Source organism: Wolffia australiana, chromosome 11 (assembly GCF_029677425.1).
Source record: "Wolffia australiana isolate 7733 chromosome 11, ASM2967742v1".
NCBI lineage: Eukaryota > Viridiplantae > Streptophyta > Magnoliopsida > Alismatales > Araceae > Wolffia > Wolffia australiana.
In genome coordinates, this window is record NC_135845.1 from 9,871,841 (window position 1) to 9,888,218 (window position 16,378).

Here is a 16,378-nt window from a genome sequence, read left to right on the forward strand (position 1 = left end):
TATGGGTGTACTCTCTGCTTTCCGTCCTTGTTTTATCGTCTGAAGGCTTAGGTTGTTGGAGAAGCATTGTTCAAACTTGTGATTTATTGAAGTTGGATTGTTACGACGTAGACAACTGACCGTAATATTGACTGGACACTGCTGATGTTGAGGTGAGTAAGTTCTCCATTCCGCTTGATTATGAGTGACACAATGATATTAGTGGAATATCCCTTGGAAATTTGGTGGTAAATATTTTTTGCATAATTTGAAGAACTTTAAACAATCATTTTTAAAGCAAATTGCCTTAGTATCTCAAAATGTTTGTGGATGATTAAACAAGAACATCGTCGAATTCGGCTCTCAAATATTGTAGTTGTTTAATATGTTATTTTGTTTATTATGCTTTGCCATGATTGGGACAGTCATAGAATGGCTGAAGGCGTATTATTCTAGAAGTTTATTGTACTTTTCTATTTACTTTTTAGGTTTCTACATTTCTTAAACATATTTAAATATTGGTCTTGTCCTCATTTTTTTTATCGTAAATATTAACGGCATCTGAATATTTAGAGGTATATTGTAATGAATATTTATCTTCGCCTATTATGTCTGTAGGATAATATTCAAGAGGGGAATAAATAAAGTTGCATTTGGCACATGTGTCAACTTATAAATTAGAGGGCATTTGTAAACAAAGGCTAGCTATTGCTTTCTTTCTATTAATAATATGTTATCCACGTATAGGTGAATGAAAAAGTCAGATTAACCGTCAGCTGGCTAAAGAAAATGTGTTTATGAATGAAATTAATAATCACAATTTCAAGAAATACTTTCCTACATGAAATGTGATATTAGTCGGCATTATTATCCTAAACAATACTAAAACATCTCCATTTTGCTCTGATTTAAAAAATATGGTTGGTCTGAAATCATTGGTTTTCTTGCCTACTAATTTCTCTCAGTATGTTAAAACATCATTTGGCTTCAAATAGTTATGGGAAGGACGTAAGAGAATGAGTAATATGTTAACAATATGTTCTATACGTTTACTAAATGAGTAAGATTACATTAAAAAAATGTTGTCAAATGAAGTATTCTGGTGTATTACATTAATCAAAGTCGATGTAGAGTGCAATTTTTACAATTAATTTCTGCAACTTTATGAAAGCCCTCCGAATATTGAAAATTGTTGAGTAAGAATGCAGAAAATGAAACGCAATATATTATTAACTATTTCCTACATTTCAACATCACTCGATTTCTTTATGGTAATTGTTTTAAAAATATTCACTCTGTTCTACTTGTTTTTTCTATTTCAATTCCATTTTCTGAGCGCACAGATTCAGAAATAAAATCAGTTTCACAAGGCTCACTTAGAGTAAAATGAAATCCCTCTGACAGCAGTCTCTTCACTCCCAATTTTTCAAAAGCGGAGCCCAGGATTGCAGTGTAGTAGAAAAGAAGGTTCCAAAAGTTATGAGGTTACAATGAAGGTTAATCAGGTGATAATTATAAAGTCAATTTTCTCACATAAATGAAACACTGCCATGTAAAAACAGTTTACTTTTATTTAGCAAAAATGGTTAAATTTTAAAATCTGTCAATAAATAAGGATTTCCTGAATATCAAAACTGGATCATCAATCATTTAATACCATGGACCATCCATTATCCCCAACCTCCTTCCTGCATTTTGAAAGAGAAACATATAATTGTAATGCAGCTCAAAACAAGGTTTCGAGTGTTCTAAGGTTATGATTAAGATTTATCCAGTAGACAAATCCTATACTAATGTTTTTTTCACAAATAAAAAGGAGAAAAAAAGCAAACCTATTTTTCTCCTTTTAACCAGAAGAATATAAAAATGTACACAATTTAACTTCTGTAAATTAACAACAATTTCCCAGAGATCAAAACTGGATCATCAAATCTTCAAGATAGATCAGAACCCACAGAGGGCAATGTTCTCAGGAGATTGAGAGCTTGATTCCACTGCGGCCTCTCCGAACGAACCACTCTTCGTAGCACAGAGATGGCGCCGGCAGATACGACTGCAGGATGGTTCTCATCATCCATACATAAACTGTAAAGAATTGCAAGAGCTGCCTCCACTGCTAAGTTGCTTCCCTGATCAACCAGCTCCACCAGCAAAGGTAACCCACCGGACTTTACCACGGCACGAGCATATTCAGGAATACCCTTCGAGACGAGGCTATTCAGCTCTACAACTGCTGCTTCTCTCTCATCCTCATACCCTGAAGTTCTCATTTTTTCCACTAATCTTGGGATGGTATCATAAATGACAACATCCATATCAAGTGGTTGTTTGAGATCATCTCCTGGACTTGCCAAAGACTCTATTTTCACCAGGCACGCGGCGACCCAGTCCTTTGCGTTGAGTGGAATATCAGACTTGAGAATTTTGCGAAGAATGTTAATAAAATTGGAGGAATTCAGATGTTGGCAGAAGGTTTCGTTGTCTAGAAGCCTTGTCAATAGTCTGGAGGCTGCTGCTGCGGCAAGGCCATCTTCTTCGGCTTTAACGGCGTTTATCTCTGGCGGGTCTTCGCTGTTCTCGTCTCCTGATGTCAGAGAAATGTGAGACACCAAGTTATTTTGCTTATTAAATGATTTATTTCAATTTGAAGTAGGCTTTTTTTTTCGGGTATTTTGGTATTTTCTTCAGAACAAAAATTAAAAGGGCAGTTTGTTACTGATTTGGAAACATCTGCAAATGAATTTATCAAGGATAAGAAAATGATCCAGCAGAGGCTACAGTGGTGATATTCTGGGAGGAAATTAAAGAGCCTATTTCAAATTTTGTGAATATCATACCGGTAAAAATAATTCCTTGGAACAAGCCAGCAAGCCTTGATTCTATTCCAGAGTCGGTAATTATGCTAACATGTTCCTCGCAGTTAGCAAGATGTTCAAGAATAGATGCCGCCATCTTCTGGGTATTTGGCGACGGGGCTTTAAGAAGTTCAACAATGCAAGACAAAAAGTCTGAGGTAACGATATTTTCCCTGAAATTGAAGATCAATGTTCATTCCGACTAAATGTAAGTGAAAAATTATCATTAAATAGAGCTCCACAAAGTCGAGTAATAAAGGAATTTTCAAATTTATAATTAAAAAAACCTAGGATATAGCAAAAATCTCATCACAACGTTCTCAGTTTTGTTCTGGGTGGCAAGTGGATACCGTGTGCTACAATCTTGGCGTTTGTAACTAAGGTCATGGGCCTATCGAGCAACAGCTCAATGCATTCTGATAAATATATATATATATATAAATCTTAGGTTACATTATATGCGTAAACCCTGAATAAAAATATCATTCTTTTGCGCCTCTTCATCTTCAGGTTTCTTTCTAGCCTCTTGTCTAAACACTGTGACTAGGTGTCTCCAAGGGATGGGAGGACCTTGAGAATGATGATTATAATGACGATGACAGATGGTCAGTGTCAACAGTATCATTACTTTCTTTAGTCTCATTCTCATCTATACCTCATCTCATCATCATCTTGTCATTGTTGTGTTGTAACCTCATCATCATCTTGCGATTATCTTGCACTAAAAATTTATTGACGTATTTAGGGGCGAGGATGACAAATTTGACATTGTCAGCATCATCATCAGGCGTACAACTCATCTGTTCATCATCTTGTCTTCATTTCATCATTATCTCATCATCATCTGTGCCTCATCTCATCATCATCATGATCTCCTCATCTTGTCCTCATCTTATCATCGCCTCGTCATTGTCTCTTACCAAAAAATGATGACAAAATTTGGCGATGGTGATGACAGCGTCACATTCGACATTGTCATCAGCATTATCAAAGGTACAAATCACCATGTCATCATCAGCTCATCATCGTCTTGCTTTTGTCTCCCCATTGACTCATTATTTTGTCTTACCAAAAATGGATGACGTCAAATTCGACATTGATGAGATTATCTTATACTAACCATGGACCCAAAGCCATGTAATGTGTAATAGATTAACCTAGGGGAATAATAAAATTACTAACTCCTATAGTAGACTGCAAATGGACCCTCTGCAGGCCCATTAGCAGCCCAGTAATGGTCCCTTAAGGACCATTACTGGCCCACTAAGAAACCTAGACTGGTTCCTTAGTGCAGGCCCTTTAGGGGCGGAGATATCAGGCCCATTAGTGGGCCTGATATTGTCTGGGCCTGTTCCAGACAGGCCCAGCATCCAACGGTTATTTTTATAACCGTTGGACAGGCCCTCCAACGGTCCCTTTTTAAAAAGAGGACCGTTGGAAGCCTACTTGTAAAACAAGTAAGCTTACTTGTTTTACAAGTAAGCCCCCTAACTTTACTTTCTGAAGGACTTTTTTGATAAAAAAATATATGTATAAAAAGGGGAACTCTGGTGAAGCAAAGATGATCCTTTTGGCCCCAATCTTGTGCACTCTCTCTCTCTCTCTCTCTACTTTCTCTCTCCTCCGAATTTCCACAGTTCTACAGACATCATCTGCCAACCCTACGGATCACTGAGTGATAAGTCAGATGATACCAGTCGGTTCTTCGCCAACAAATATCAACGAAGGAAACGGAAGCTGAAGGACTAAAGTCGCACGTGAGAGCGACGCCCGTACGTGCGAAATGGCTATTAAAGAAGTGGGCGACAAGAAGTGGGGGGCAGAATGATTTTGTCGATCGGGCAGTTGCACAGCAGCTGAGGCTGGGCGGAGCAGGCCGCGTCCAGAGGGGACCAGCTCAGCTGAGCAGTTCCGTTTCTATCCTTCTTCTTCCTAACCACCTTCTCTTCTTCCCCATGAACCCTAATTCTCATGTTTCTGGTTATTTTGGTGAGGGTTTACCCTCGAACTCATCCTCAGTGGAAGTTGAATTCTCATTTTCTTCTCTAACGGTAATCTCGGACCTCCGAGTGTATCATCAGACATGACAGGCTACTGATCTGAAGCACATGAGAGTCATCGAGTAATACCTCGAGATTACTTCAGCTGTTGATAGTTGGTTTTCAGCCTGATTCCTTCTCTCTATCTCCGAAGTGCTGACCTGATCATCGGAAAACTGCAATATTATCAACACATCGGTCAGACTATCAACAAATGCTTAGAACACGGTTTAACACTGTGGACAATGTTCATAGTTTTAAGTACCTCTGCGCTCACGCTTCTTTCTTGGTCAAGTACCCTAGAGAGAATGCTTAAAATCTGAAATTCATAATATTCACATAAGTAAAATACGATTTAAACAAAATCACTAGAGAAACTCATGCATTGCAAAAATTCACCTTTTCAGTGAGTTTTTCAGAAGCGAATCCATTCTTAAGCATATTAACAAGAGGACCCATCATCATTTCTGCTTCAAGTATCTGGTAAACATTAGGACTGAGAGGAAAAGGGAAAATTAATGATAAAGTGGACCCAGAAACCTTTAAAAGAGAAGAATAGGTTATGCGAGCAAACCTGACAGAGAGCCTCTCCAAGGCATGAACTGCTGCCTCCCTAACTTCATCATCATCATGATACAGAAGTTGCACCAAATTTTTTACTGCTCCAGCTTCTTTAAACGCCAATCTCATGTGCGCATTAATAGATGAATCGGCTATTGCCCAGGCAGCCCTTTTCACAGCAGAAACATCTTCAAGTTCAAGAATCAATACTAACCGGGCTACACTGTCCACCCATGAAAGAACAGTCCAACGATTGTTTGGCAGGGATCCCGAGCCAGGTTTTGAGACCTCCGCTTCAATGGCTCCGATTCGTGCTAGAAATTGCTGCTGAGACCGCCCAATCATTGCATGCATCTTCATCTCCTCCAAGTCTAGGGATTGATCTCTATAATTTAGTCCTAAAAGTAACTCAGAAGCGCCGTATCTTGAAGTGAGTGCTTTCTTCTTGATTTCTGTTCCGTCGGGCAATGACGGCCATGAACGGGAGACTGGTCTGAATGATTTGTATGCTGCTGCGCCAACAAGGGGGACAAACACAAGACCCTCTTCGATGGTGAGTATCTTGTAGTAGTTATCTTTTGAGAGTTCGAGCAGAACGTTTCTAGATTCATTTCTCAGGATTCTGTGTCCTTCAGGATTGCTTATCAGGATTTCAGCCTGTATTAAACAGAGAACAGAAATCAAACTCATACAAGAGAGAACATGCCAACATTGAAACTGTTAGCATTTGAGAACCAAGTTTGGGGAAGAAAAACACTTAGAATCCCTCCATTTTCAACTCATTCTGTCTCCTTAAAATAGACATTTTTTTTAATGCAGACAGATATGTGCGTAGATATTTGAGTAAAACACCCAACTAAAGACTAAATTGGCATTCTACCCTGTCGTCCAAAAGCGACACCTTATTTCATTATTATTTATAGAAAGTTGATAAGAACCTGATGTTTGTTCTCATTGGAAAAAGCGTTTTTCCCTGAGGGGACATATCTAGAGAGATATAGAAGTGTCGACTAGGAAACATCACCAGAACTTCACTCAATTCTTCTTTGCTGCCCTCAGGTGAGGGCTGAAGACAAAAAATTAAAATGCCCCCAGTGGGCTTTGGATTAGCATCAGAAGCAATGGGCGACTTGTAGGCAAATAAATGTACATCAGCCTGAGAGTTTTAATGATCGTTAAATCAATATTTTTAAAGAAAATTTTAGTCCAAAATATGATTAAGGCTCAAAAGTCTAAAACAATGACATGAATAACCCCAGAGCGTAAGGGATTAGAATCAGCCGCAACGGGCTGCTTGTAGGCAAATAAATGTACACGGGTCTGTGAGTTTTAATGATCGCAAGAATCAATATATGAAAGAAAATTTAGTCAAAAAAATGACGATGTTGCGGCCTCTACCACAGAAACGTATACTTGGCCTGAGCACACACACGATGATAGAATAATATTTCAATAGCCAAATGATATATTTCTTCACATCTTCAAAAAATAAAAAAATCCCACATCACTTTATTGACGAGTGGCAAGAAAATTCCTTCCTCAACTCTGATGAAATGTAAGGAAAACACTTCAATCAAAAGGCACATTCTGCTCTGAATAAGGGACTCCAACACTGATTTTCAAGCGTACAATCTTTCATTTGGCCGTAACTGGATAAAAACGATACATAGATTGGAAACAAATTGCTTTATAAATGTATTTTCACATAGATTGTTTTTGCATGAAGTTGTGAGACAGATGAGCTTATATCCAGACAAAATTCGAATTAAGTTTTTTTGTGGAATTGAATTCTGAAAAACCTTACCAACTTAGGGATTGCACCAGACTCCACTATAGTACTATGATTTGATTTACTCAGAGCCATATTTGACAGCACACCGCCGGCAGCCTCCTTCACTTTCAACTCCTCATCATCAAAACACTTAACCAGAATTGGGATTATATCGCTCCTTGCAATCTTCATCCTGCACTCCTCATCACTAGATAAATTCCACAAGATACCCAGCATTTGCTCCTTCACCTCCAGAAATATCAGCATAAATAAATAACCGTTCTGTTTTTCAATATTTATAAGTCATTAATACAGTCTACATCATTCACTTTGTATGAAATATTTGGTTAACTAAATTATACCAAGAAGATTTATTTTGAAATTACCTCTGGCACCAAGTCTGATCGATTGAGGAGAGCGGCTATCTCTTCTATCGTTCCACTGGCTACAACCGGTTCCATATAAAGATTTATAGCTGTGATATTACGCAAAAGCCCAGCCGCTGCTTCGGAAATTAAATTGGAATCTGAGTGAAGAAGTCGAACGACGAGAATAATGCAGTCTCCGAACTTCATAATTTCATCGATGGAGTGTTTTCCTCCTTGGGAATACTTCCACAAGGTCAGTACTGCCTGCTCTCTATCCATTAAATCCTTGTCGAGACCAAGCATCTCAACAAACACGCCCACATAGCTCTCCTCCTGAAGAAAATCACCAAGAAACTTAAAGAATGGTTCAGTATGAAAAACTAAGCTAATACATAGAAAATCAAATAACAGTAGTTGTTTCACCGGTTATTCTTTCAATCAAGCTCAACTTGGATAAACTGACGCCGAAAGGTATTTAGTGAGATCTAAGCTGGGTAATAGAAATTCTGGTCAGAAAAGTCGTTAATTGAGTTGTTCTTTCCACCAAAGCGTCCAAGATTGAAGGGAGGACGTGAATATCTTGTAACAAATAGAAAATCTTAGAATAATAGCTGTATAACGTGGTTATCCATTCGATCAAGCTCACCTTGGAGAAGCTGACGCTGATTAGTATATCGCGAGATTTAATAGAATGATTAAATGAGAAAAACTAAACTGGGTAATACAAAATTTGCTAAGAAAAGTTGTTAATGGGGCTGTTCTTCCAATCAAAGCTTCCAAGATTGACAGAAGGTCATGACCCTCAAACGCTTACCGGGGGAATACCAGAGCTCATCCGGGAGATAGTCTCGCCATCTGGATACGGCGAAGAAGAAGAAGAAGATAAATCGAAATCATTGCCTGCTCTACAGTGAACTGGAAGTGACGATAAATGGCGACTTCCGAGGTTAATCCGGCCAGAAATTGTGGATTGTCGCCTTCTTCTTGCGAGATTGCTACTCTGAATTTGACAAGAACGGTGCAGAACAAACGTTAATCTTGAAAATGTTATCGGCGCCGCCGCCAGCGGCGCCATGGTGGGCGGAGTGAGGCAGACGTGGGAAACTTTCCAGAAGTCTGTGGCGGAGGAAACGAATTTGGGGTGTTTTTTGGGTATTCTTAGTTTCTTACTCTTTCATCTGGATCGACTTTCGTCCCATAAAGTTGGGAATTTTTTCTCTTCCCAAGAACCAATCAAACTTCAGTTTCTTGAATTTAACATTTTTTAATCTAATATGAATTATGAACTCTACAAAGATTGATCCTTTTTTCTTCCCAGCTCCTTGATTTCCTAGGTAAACCATTTTTCCTTGGTAGAGCCATTAATATGGGAGTTTTTATTCACAAAAAAATCAATGTGTATAACGTCAAATATATATATATATAATATAAACATAAATTCATCTATTAATGCAAAGTTATTATTATTATCTTTTGTTTTTTTATTGGCAAAAACACAGTGCCGGGTACGTCCAACCCTGCGGTTGTGCCCGTAGACCGATCCAGCCGTGCCCAGGATGCCACACAGGGGGTTTTATATATAAAGTGGATTGTTTATCAGTGCTTTTAGGCGTGGAGCGAGCATAAATATCCCAATTACACTCGTATCCCACTCATCCACGGCCATGTGTAGGAAAGGGAAAAGATACATAAGTGATACCTAGCAGGTGCTCTAAGAAGGTCACTCGTGCTGGCGTGTCTCCGGATCCCCCTACGGCGGTGATGATGCATGGAGTGTGTGGAGCTCTCCCCACCATCGAGAAGTGTCGTCGATGAGGTGTGTGGCGGGGACATCAATAAAGTGGGAGAGCGAGCGCTCCGCCTCCCGCGCTTCATGCAAAACGCCAACCGTGGGGGCAATCTCCAAGAGATGTACACGTGCCAGCAGGAGTATGGTCGATGCGTGGAGTGCAGTCCAACCCGCCATCCGCAGATGTCAGTGTTGAGGTGCTCGGCAAATTGGGCAATCAGGCGAGAGGGTTAGTTCTCCTGCCATCATCCTTCCATGCAATCCGTCACTCTCGCGGCCTCTCCTTCGACAGTTTGCAACGTATGGGAAGAGCCGCCAAGCCAAGGCATTCCACGCTGTAGCATCCATGAGATGCCGAAGGGAGTTCCTGCCAAGAAAAGAAAAAAGGAGGTAGGGGTACGCGTGTATACCACGTGGTTGGCAAGAGCATCTGCTTTCTTATTTCCCTCGCGTAGCTGGTGACGAACACTAGTTGTCTGAGGGCGTCGCCGCATGATGTCTTGCCAGACCCGCTGAAGCCGCCACTAAGAGCATTTACCTACACAAAGCATGTCAACTAATACATGTGAGTTCGATTCTACGACGATATTGTGAAGGTTTCGTTCCTCGCAGAGGAGTAAACCATCACATATCGCCATAGCATCGGATACTGTATTAGTCCGAATGCCATAGAAGGACAAAAAAGCAAAGATAATACTCTTTGTATGGTCACGGAGGATACCGCCCCCTCCAGCAAGACCATGATTCCTTTTGGGTGGACCATCCAGATTCAGCTTGAGGGCGTCGATTAGCGGTGGATGCCAACGAACAATCTGTAGCCGAATGCGGGTAGGGGCGAGGGTCACCTGGATGCCCCAAGAGCGAAGGAGGTTACATTTGAGGGCTGAGTTGTGGGCGCGAGGAGGTATAAGATGGTGAATGGACAGTATTGATAGCTTGACTCGTTGCATGATATCTAAGGCACGCATGGGAGTACCTGCAAAATGAGATGAATTTCGCCCTTTCCATATCTCCCATAGTAAGTAGGCTATGGTGATGTGGAGGACGAGGCTCCGTTTAGAGCGTGTTGGCAAGAGATACATCTTGCCAAAACACTCTAACAGTGTGAGAATAGGGGAGGTACCGAGGGTGGATGCCAATGAAGTGTAATTTGACGCCAACAGTCTACGACTGTCTCACTATGGAAGAAGAGGTGCTCCATAGTCTCACTCTGCGGAGATGTGGGGCAACAATGGAAATGCAAACTGAGGAAGTGACCGATACGGATTACTCGATCGTCAATCAGGACACCACAATGCAAGAGTCTCCAGAGGAAGAAGGAGACACAAGTAGTGATCGTCGGATGCCATATGCGACGACCCTAGTGTTGGATGGGGGTTTTCTCATGAAATGCTCCCAAGAAGATCTACAAGAGTAGGATCCGTTAAGGGTAAGCGTCCAAATAGCACAGTCGTGAGTGGTCCCGATGGCAATACTCCGGGCTTGGGATAAAGTGTCTAAGGGCAGGCCACGCTACTCCTAAAGGTGGCGTGTGTTGCCCGTGAGCAACTGCACCACTATCAATCGAAGGCGATGTGGTTCGAAGTGGGGATGGTGGGCTAAGGGTGCGTCAGTGAGCCATGTACCATACCAGGTGCTAATTGTGCCTCTATCGACATGCATGCGTGTGCCCTTTGTGATCTCTAGCCAATGTCGGTGCCAAGTCTGCCATTTGCGATGGCCCCAGATATCCAACTCTCTACGGACCCACTCGCCATATTTCGTTGAGATGAAACTCCCTAGTGGGGACAGCGTGGTCCACATTCGCCACACAAGCTTCTTCTTAAGCATGTCTTGGACGTCTTGAAGGTGTCTGATCCCTAGACCGCCCTTGTCCGTCAGCTGATAAGCTTTCTCCGAAGAAACCCAATGGTGGCGACTCTCTCCCTCGAGGTGTCCGGACCATAAGAATCGGGTGCATAGTCGCTCCACAGAGCGGAGGACTATAAGGGATAGTGAATGGACCACGAGGGTATGTAGCGGAATACTCATGAGGGTGTGTCGGATAAGTTGGATGCGTCCTCCAGGGGATAGAAAATGAAGTTTCCATCCCTCAAGTTTCTTTCTCAATTTGGCCAATAAGGCATCAAAATAATGATAGCGAGCCCGTCTGAGAAAGATAGGGCATCCGAGATAATCGAAAGGGAGACATCCTTGAGAGTATCGAGTATACTGTTGGATAATCTGAGAGCGCTTTACAGTGGTGGAAGGACCGACCATAAAGCTACTCTTTGCGGCATAGACGAGCTAGCCAAAAGCCCGCTTGTACGTAGTGAGGACACTCATAAGTTCCTTAATGGATTTTTAGATCCACTGAGGAAAAGGATGGCATCAACCGCAAAAAGTGAGTGCGAGAGGATCGGGCATCCCCTTTTCATAAAATATAGTTGGATGAGGCCTCGGGCGATCGTTCGTGTGTGTGATCGGCTAAAGACCTCCATCAATATGAAAAGGGTGGGTGAGATAGGATCATCTTGCCATAGACCTCTCGTGGCCGTGAAGAAGATAGTGGAGTTTCTGTCCACCAAGAGAGAGAAGTGGTTCTCTCTAATGCAGGCATCGACGAGATCGATGAATACATCGGTGAACCCAAAATGACGTAACACTTAGGTAAGGAAATTCCACTCAACTCGATCAAAAGTCTTTTCCATATCCAATCTGATGATGACATTCGAACCTTGAATATGAGTGTTTGAGGACTGGGCTAACTCATAAACTAGCATGATACTGTCATGGATCTGTCGACCCTTGACAAAACCACACTATTCAGGTGAGATAAGTCTATCAAGGAAGGTCCCTAGTCGATTTGTAATGATCTTAGATGCAACTTTATAGCATTTATTACAAAGACTGATAGGGCAAAAGTCCCTAAATGAAACTGTGTTTTCCACTTTTGGGATAAGCCCTGAGAAAGTGGATTTCCAATTTCGTGGTAGGACTTTGCGTGTAAATACATACTTGATAGCAAGCACCAAGTCCGTGACTACGATATCCTAACATGCTATATAGAATTCTGCTGATTATTAATGCAAAATTATAGTTATTTCCATGTGCCCAATCTTAATTCCTCTACAAGAAGGTGTACATCACATGGCACAATGTATTTCATGTTCTATGCAACCCATGTTAGAGAAGCCCCATACCTAAAATAAAGTGAAGGATAAAAAACTACGCTTTTTTAGCATTTGTATTAAATGGCACTACCAGAATTTTATTCATGGAAATATCTGAATATTGATGATCACACCATTTAATTTGGTGTTCCGATGAATATTTAGAAAAGTACAAATATTGAGTAAAGAATGATATTAAAGGTGTTGGACACATCCATTTGACCTTGATTAACCCACGGTCAAACTTGAGAAGACATCCGTATAATAATAGAGAGTTAAAGCATGAACCAATATTTTGATTCAGTATCAACATTCCTATGTAATTATTTGATGTTATTCAGTACAATAATGGGGGCTCATCCCTTTTAATCTAAACATGAAACTATCAGAAATCAAGTATACAAAGTCCTCTACAACTGTTAAGTATTTGAATCAAATAATATTTAATCAATAAGTCAAATTTTAATGTAGAAACAATAACTATTTTAGTCTATGTCAGCTAAATTAGCTTAGTACTTTTCAAATAAGAAACTACGGAATCATAAACTGTTATTTAGGTAGGATAATAATATATATATATATATATATATATATATATAGAGAGAGAGAGAGAGAGAGAGAGAGAGAGAGAGAGAGAGAGAGAGAGAGAGAGAGAGAGAGAGAGAGAGAGAGAGAGAGAGAGAGAGAGAGAGAGAGAGAGAGAGAGAGAGAGAGAGAGAGAAACAGAGAGAGAGAGAGAGAGAGAGAGAGAGAGAGAGAGAGAGAGAGAGAGAGAGAGAGAGAGAGAGAGAGAGAGAGAGAGAGAGAGAGAGAGAGAGAGAGAGAGAGAGAGAGAGAGAGAGAGAGAGAGAGAGAGAGAGAGAGAGAGAGAGAGAGTGCTATTAAAATGTCCTTTTGTCCAACAAGAAGTCAAAATGTACCATGGTCGTATTTGTTGAATGTTATACATGATCTTTAGATAACACAACATTGATCTCAATTACCTTTTTGTGATGATCACAATCTCTCTTTCCTCTACTTCTTCCATATATTTACAATAATAACATTGCTCTTGATATGGATAATATGACAACTGGACAAAAGAGTGGGAGATGTAGGAGGCATCACCATAGAAAGAACTATGGTGTAGTGGAAATCCCCAAGAGAGAATGGGTGTAAGTACAAGGGAGTTGGTCACGTGGCTAAATTTGCGAGGGCTGAGTTTGTAGCTCAGTAATGCACCAATCTTGATCTTGTGCACCAAGTCAAGCAGCCATCAGAAGTAGTGGGGTGAGCCCCTAAGTGAGAACACTATCTAGTTCATTGCCAGGAGAATTTATATAGTCAGCCATGCTTAGCTGCACAACTGCACATCCTAGATACCTCACACTTGGCCTTACATCACTTATTGCAAGGAGACACAACACCTCATGTCATCTGGATGTCTCTTCTGACGTGCGACTAGATTGTTAACTCTGCCTTTGTTCACCCACATTGCCCATCCCTGTTGTTGATCCTACCATGATACACTATGTGCCTATAGAACCATCACCTAGGGTCCTTCCATATGTCTCTCTAGACAAGTTGCTGTCTAACTAGGCAAGAAGGCACCATATCTCATCTTGTCGGGCCACCTTCATAAGCTTTACAGGTCAAGGGTTGTCTCCATCTCACCTCTCTCATTTGCATTTGTGCTGTGTAGTCAAATCCATTATGGCACACCATGCACTTGTTGGGTCTTTGATAAATGAGTTGCCTTAATGTTTCCTCTGGATATGAAAACATATATGTACATACATTGGTTATGATATTGAGAATAGGGCATTCCTACCCAATGTCTATACAAACCCCAGTTAACGTGTCCTTTGTGCAAAGACTAGCATAAAATTTGCATAATTTGTCACCCAAGGACCAGGACAGGCGTTGTCGTCCAAATGTTTGTATAGGGTGAACATGGTGTTGGCGTAAGCCTGCCGTCAATGTTGATACATTTGCTGCTATTGGCATGATCCAGACTCGCAGACCTGTGATGTGTGCATCACAATTTGGGTTTCTTCTATTACCAATAGTGTGTTTAGCGATGCCACCCTTGCTGATTGGTAATAAGACACCTCGTCTGTGTGGAATGCTACTAGAAGCATGCCTAGATGGTGCCTCCTTGTTGTGTGTAATGTCACAAAAGCTTGTTCCTGCATGCAGTCCAGGCTCCCATGCGACTACTGCATAGCTGATGTAATTTTGGGCATAGGGCTACCATAATGGAAAACCCAAACACGTATGGGGCAAAACATGCCCTTCCCCTATTGGAAGATGTCGATGCCGATGTTGAGACCTTCTAGTCCTGGTAATTCTGCAGCAAGTCTTCAAACTTCTATGACTTCAGGTTGCACCATAGGTAGTATCATCTGCTTCAACATGAACTCTCTGCTTATGAAGTAATCAGTCGTTGCTTTCTCCATTTAACTCTCTCAAATAAGTATGGCCTCTACATCCTTGATAAGTTTCCCCTATCCTTCGACACACACCCATGGATGTGTTCCTATCCAAGTCTTGCATATCATTGGATACCAATCATATTGTAGTCTGTGGGAATGTTCAATTGATAGGCCACACACACCACATGTGATGACCTTAAGAAGTTCAAGTTGTCACTGAAAAAACACTTGTGCCACTTCATTGTCGTGAGAACTTCAACAATTGAGTAACCACACATAGCAATGCCTAATGCTCACCTCTATGCACTGAGATGTTCACTCTAGCACCTTTGGGCTTCCTCAATGCACGCCTCATGCACATGCACAACTTTGAAGGGAGTTGGGTACATTACACTCTTGACTGCTTCACCCCCTTTTGATGTGGAAGGGTGGTCACCATTACCTGGAACATTTTGTACTATTGATCCGCCAACATGGACCAAGCGTGTGACACAATGAACCATTCTGTACCTGACTAATGGTTCATGCCATATAACCATGCTAGTGTGTTCCGCAGGGGGAGAGCTGCACACCTTGTGTAGTACTTGTGTTTTAACCCACCCTTTACATGCATAACACATCATCCCACCCCATGCCCATGGAGGATCCCATCCTCGACTCTAAGGAGTGTGACCTCTGGTTCATCCTCCAAAGTGTACCAAGCTTCCCCTAGCCTAATACACCCAAGTGCCGCCAAGGTTGCCATAAGAACACAAATTTTAGTGCAGCTAGGAGCCATCTTCGTAGCTCTCACAAGTTGCAGAACACATCTTGAGGCAGGAGCACACATTTGTAAGCCCATCCTTGGCAAGAGTTTGATCTCGTTAACTTAGGGCAAATTTTGTGGATGCTCCTTGGGAAGATCATCATGCACCCCACCATCCTCACAACACCTCGTGGTGTCATCCTCATTAAAGTATGGGGGATCATCTCTTTGTCCTTCCCATCGGTGATCGTCGTAACAACTATTGTCTTCCTCTCCTAGGGTAGTGTGTCCGCCTGCTCTAATCACTATAGGGGAAACAAGTTAAGTTTCATCTCCCCTACATAAGTCGTGTACAGGTAGTGCTGATAGAAGGACCACATCCTTGAACTTCCTCCTCCACTTTTGGTCTGGAATAGGGTGGTACATCCATTATCCATAATTGCCATGTGTTGTTGGTATCTCACGATATCTGTTATCTAGAAAAACCAAAAACGCGTATGATAACGACTACGAATACCAATAGGTGGTTTTTCGGGACTACGAATAAGCAGACGGCAATAATGGATATCATTATGCAGATACTGCTATCGAATACAATTTTGTTTTGATAACCGTAATCAGATATCATTAAGAATATTTGACCAAATAAAATGACTTAAAATTTGAACTGATAATATAAAAATTATATCACAAATAACATTATTG

The 16,378-nt window shown here is 41.1% G+C and overlaps 1 protein-coding gene across 4 annotated transcripts; it reads right to left on the reverse strand.

Moving 5' to 3' along the window:
* Nucleotides 1–1,794: 1,794 nt before the first annotated feature.
* Nucleotides 1,795–8,737, reverse strand: LOC144709269 (ARM repeat superfamily protein). 4 transcript variants are annotated; one of them, XM_078582759.1, is made up of 9 exons: nucleotides 8,388–8,737; nucleotides 7,592–7,906; nucleotides 7,239–7,487; nucleotides 5,448–6,091; nucleotides 5,273–5,369; nucleotides 5,139–5,192; nucleotides 4,964–5,034; nucleotides 2,817–3,007; nucleotides 1,795–2,563 (listed from the first exon to the last, which is right to left on the reverse strand). In XM_078582759.1, exons 1-9 carry the CDS (start codon nucleotides 8,646–8,648, stop codon nucleotides 1,914–1,916), a joined length of 2,532 nt encoding a protein of 843 aa, XP_078438885.1. In that variant the 5' UTR covers nucleotides 8,649–8,737; the 3' UTR covers nucleotides 1,795–1,913. The 4 variants fall into 4 exon arrangements, with proteins under 4 accessions (XP_078438885.1, XP_078438888.1, XP_078438886.1 ...); XM_078582762.1 differs by having other exon boundaries at nucleotides 4,964–5,049; nucleotides 7,239–7,448; nucleotides 8,388–8,736; XM_078582760.1 differs by having other exon boundaries at nucleotides 4,964–5,049; nucleotides 7,239–7,454; nucleotides 8,388–8,736.
* Nucleotides 8,738–16,378: the final 7,641 nt, after the last annotated feature.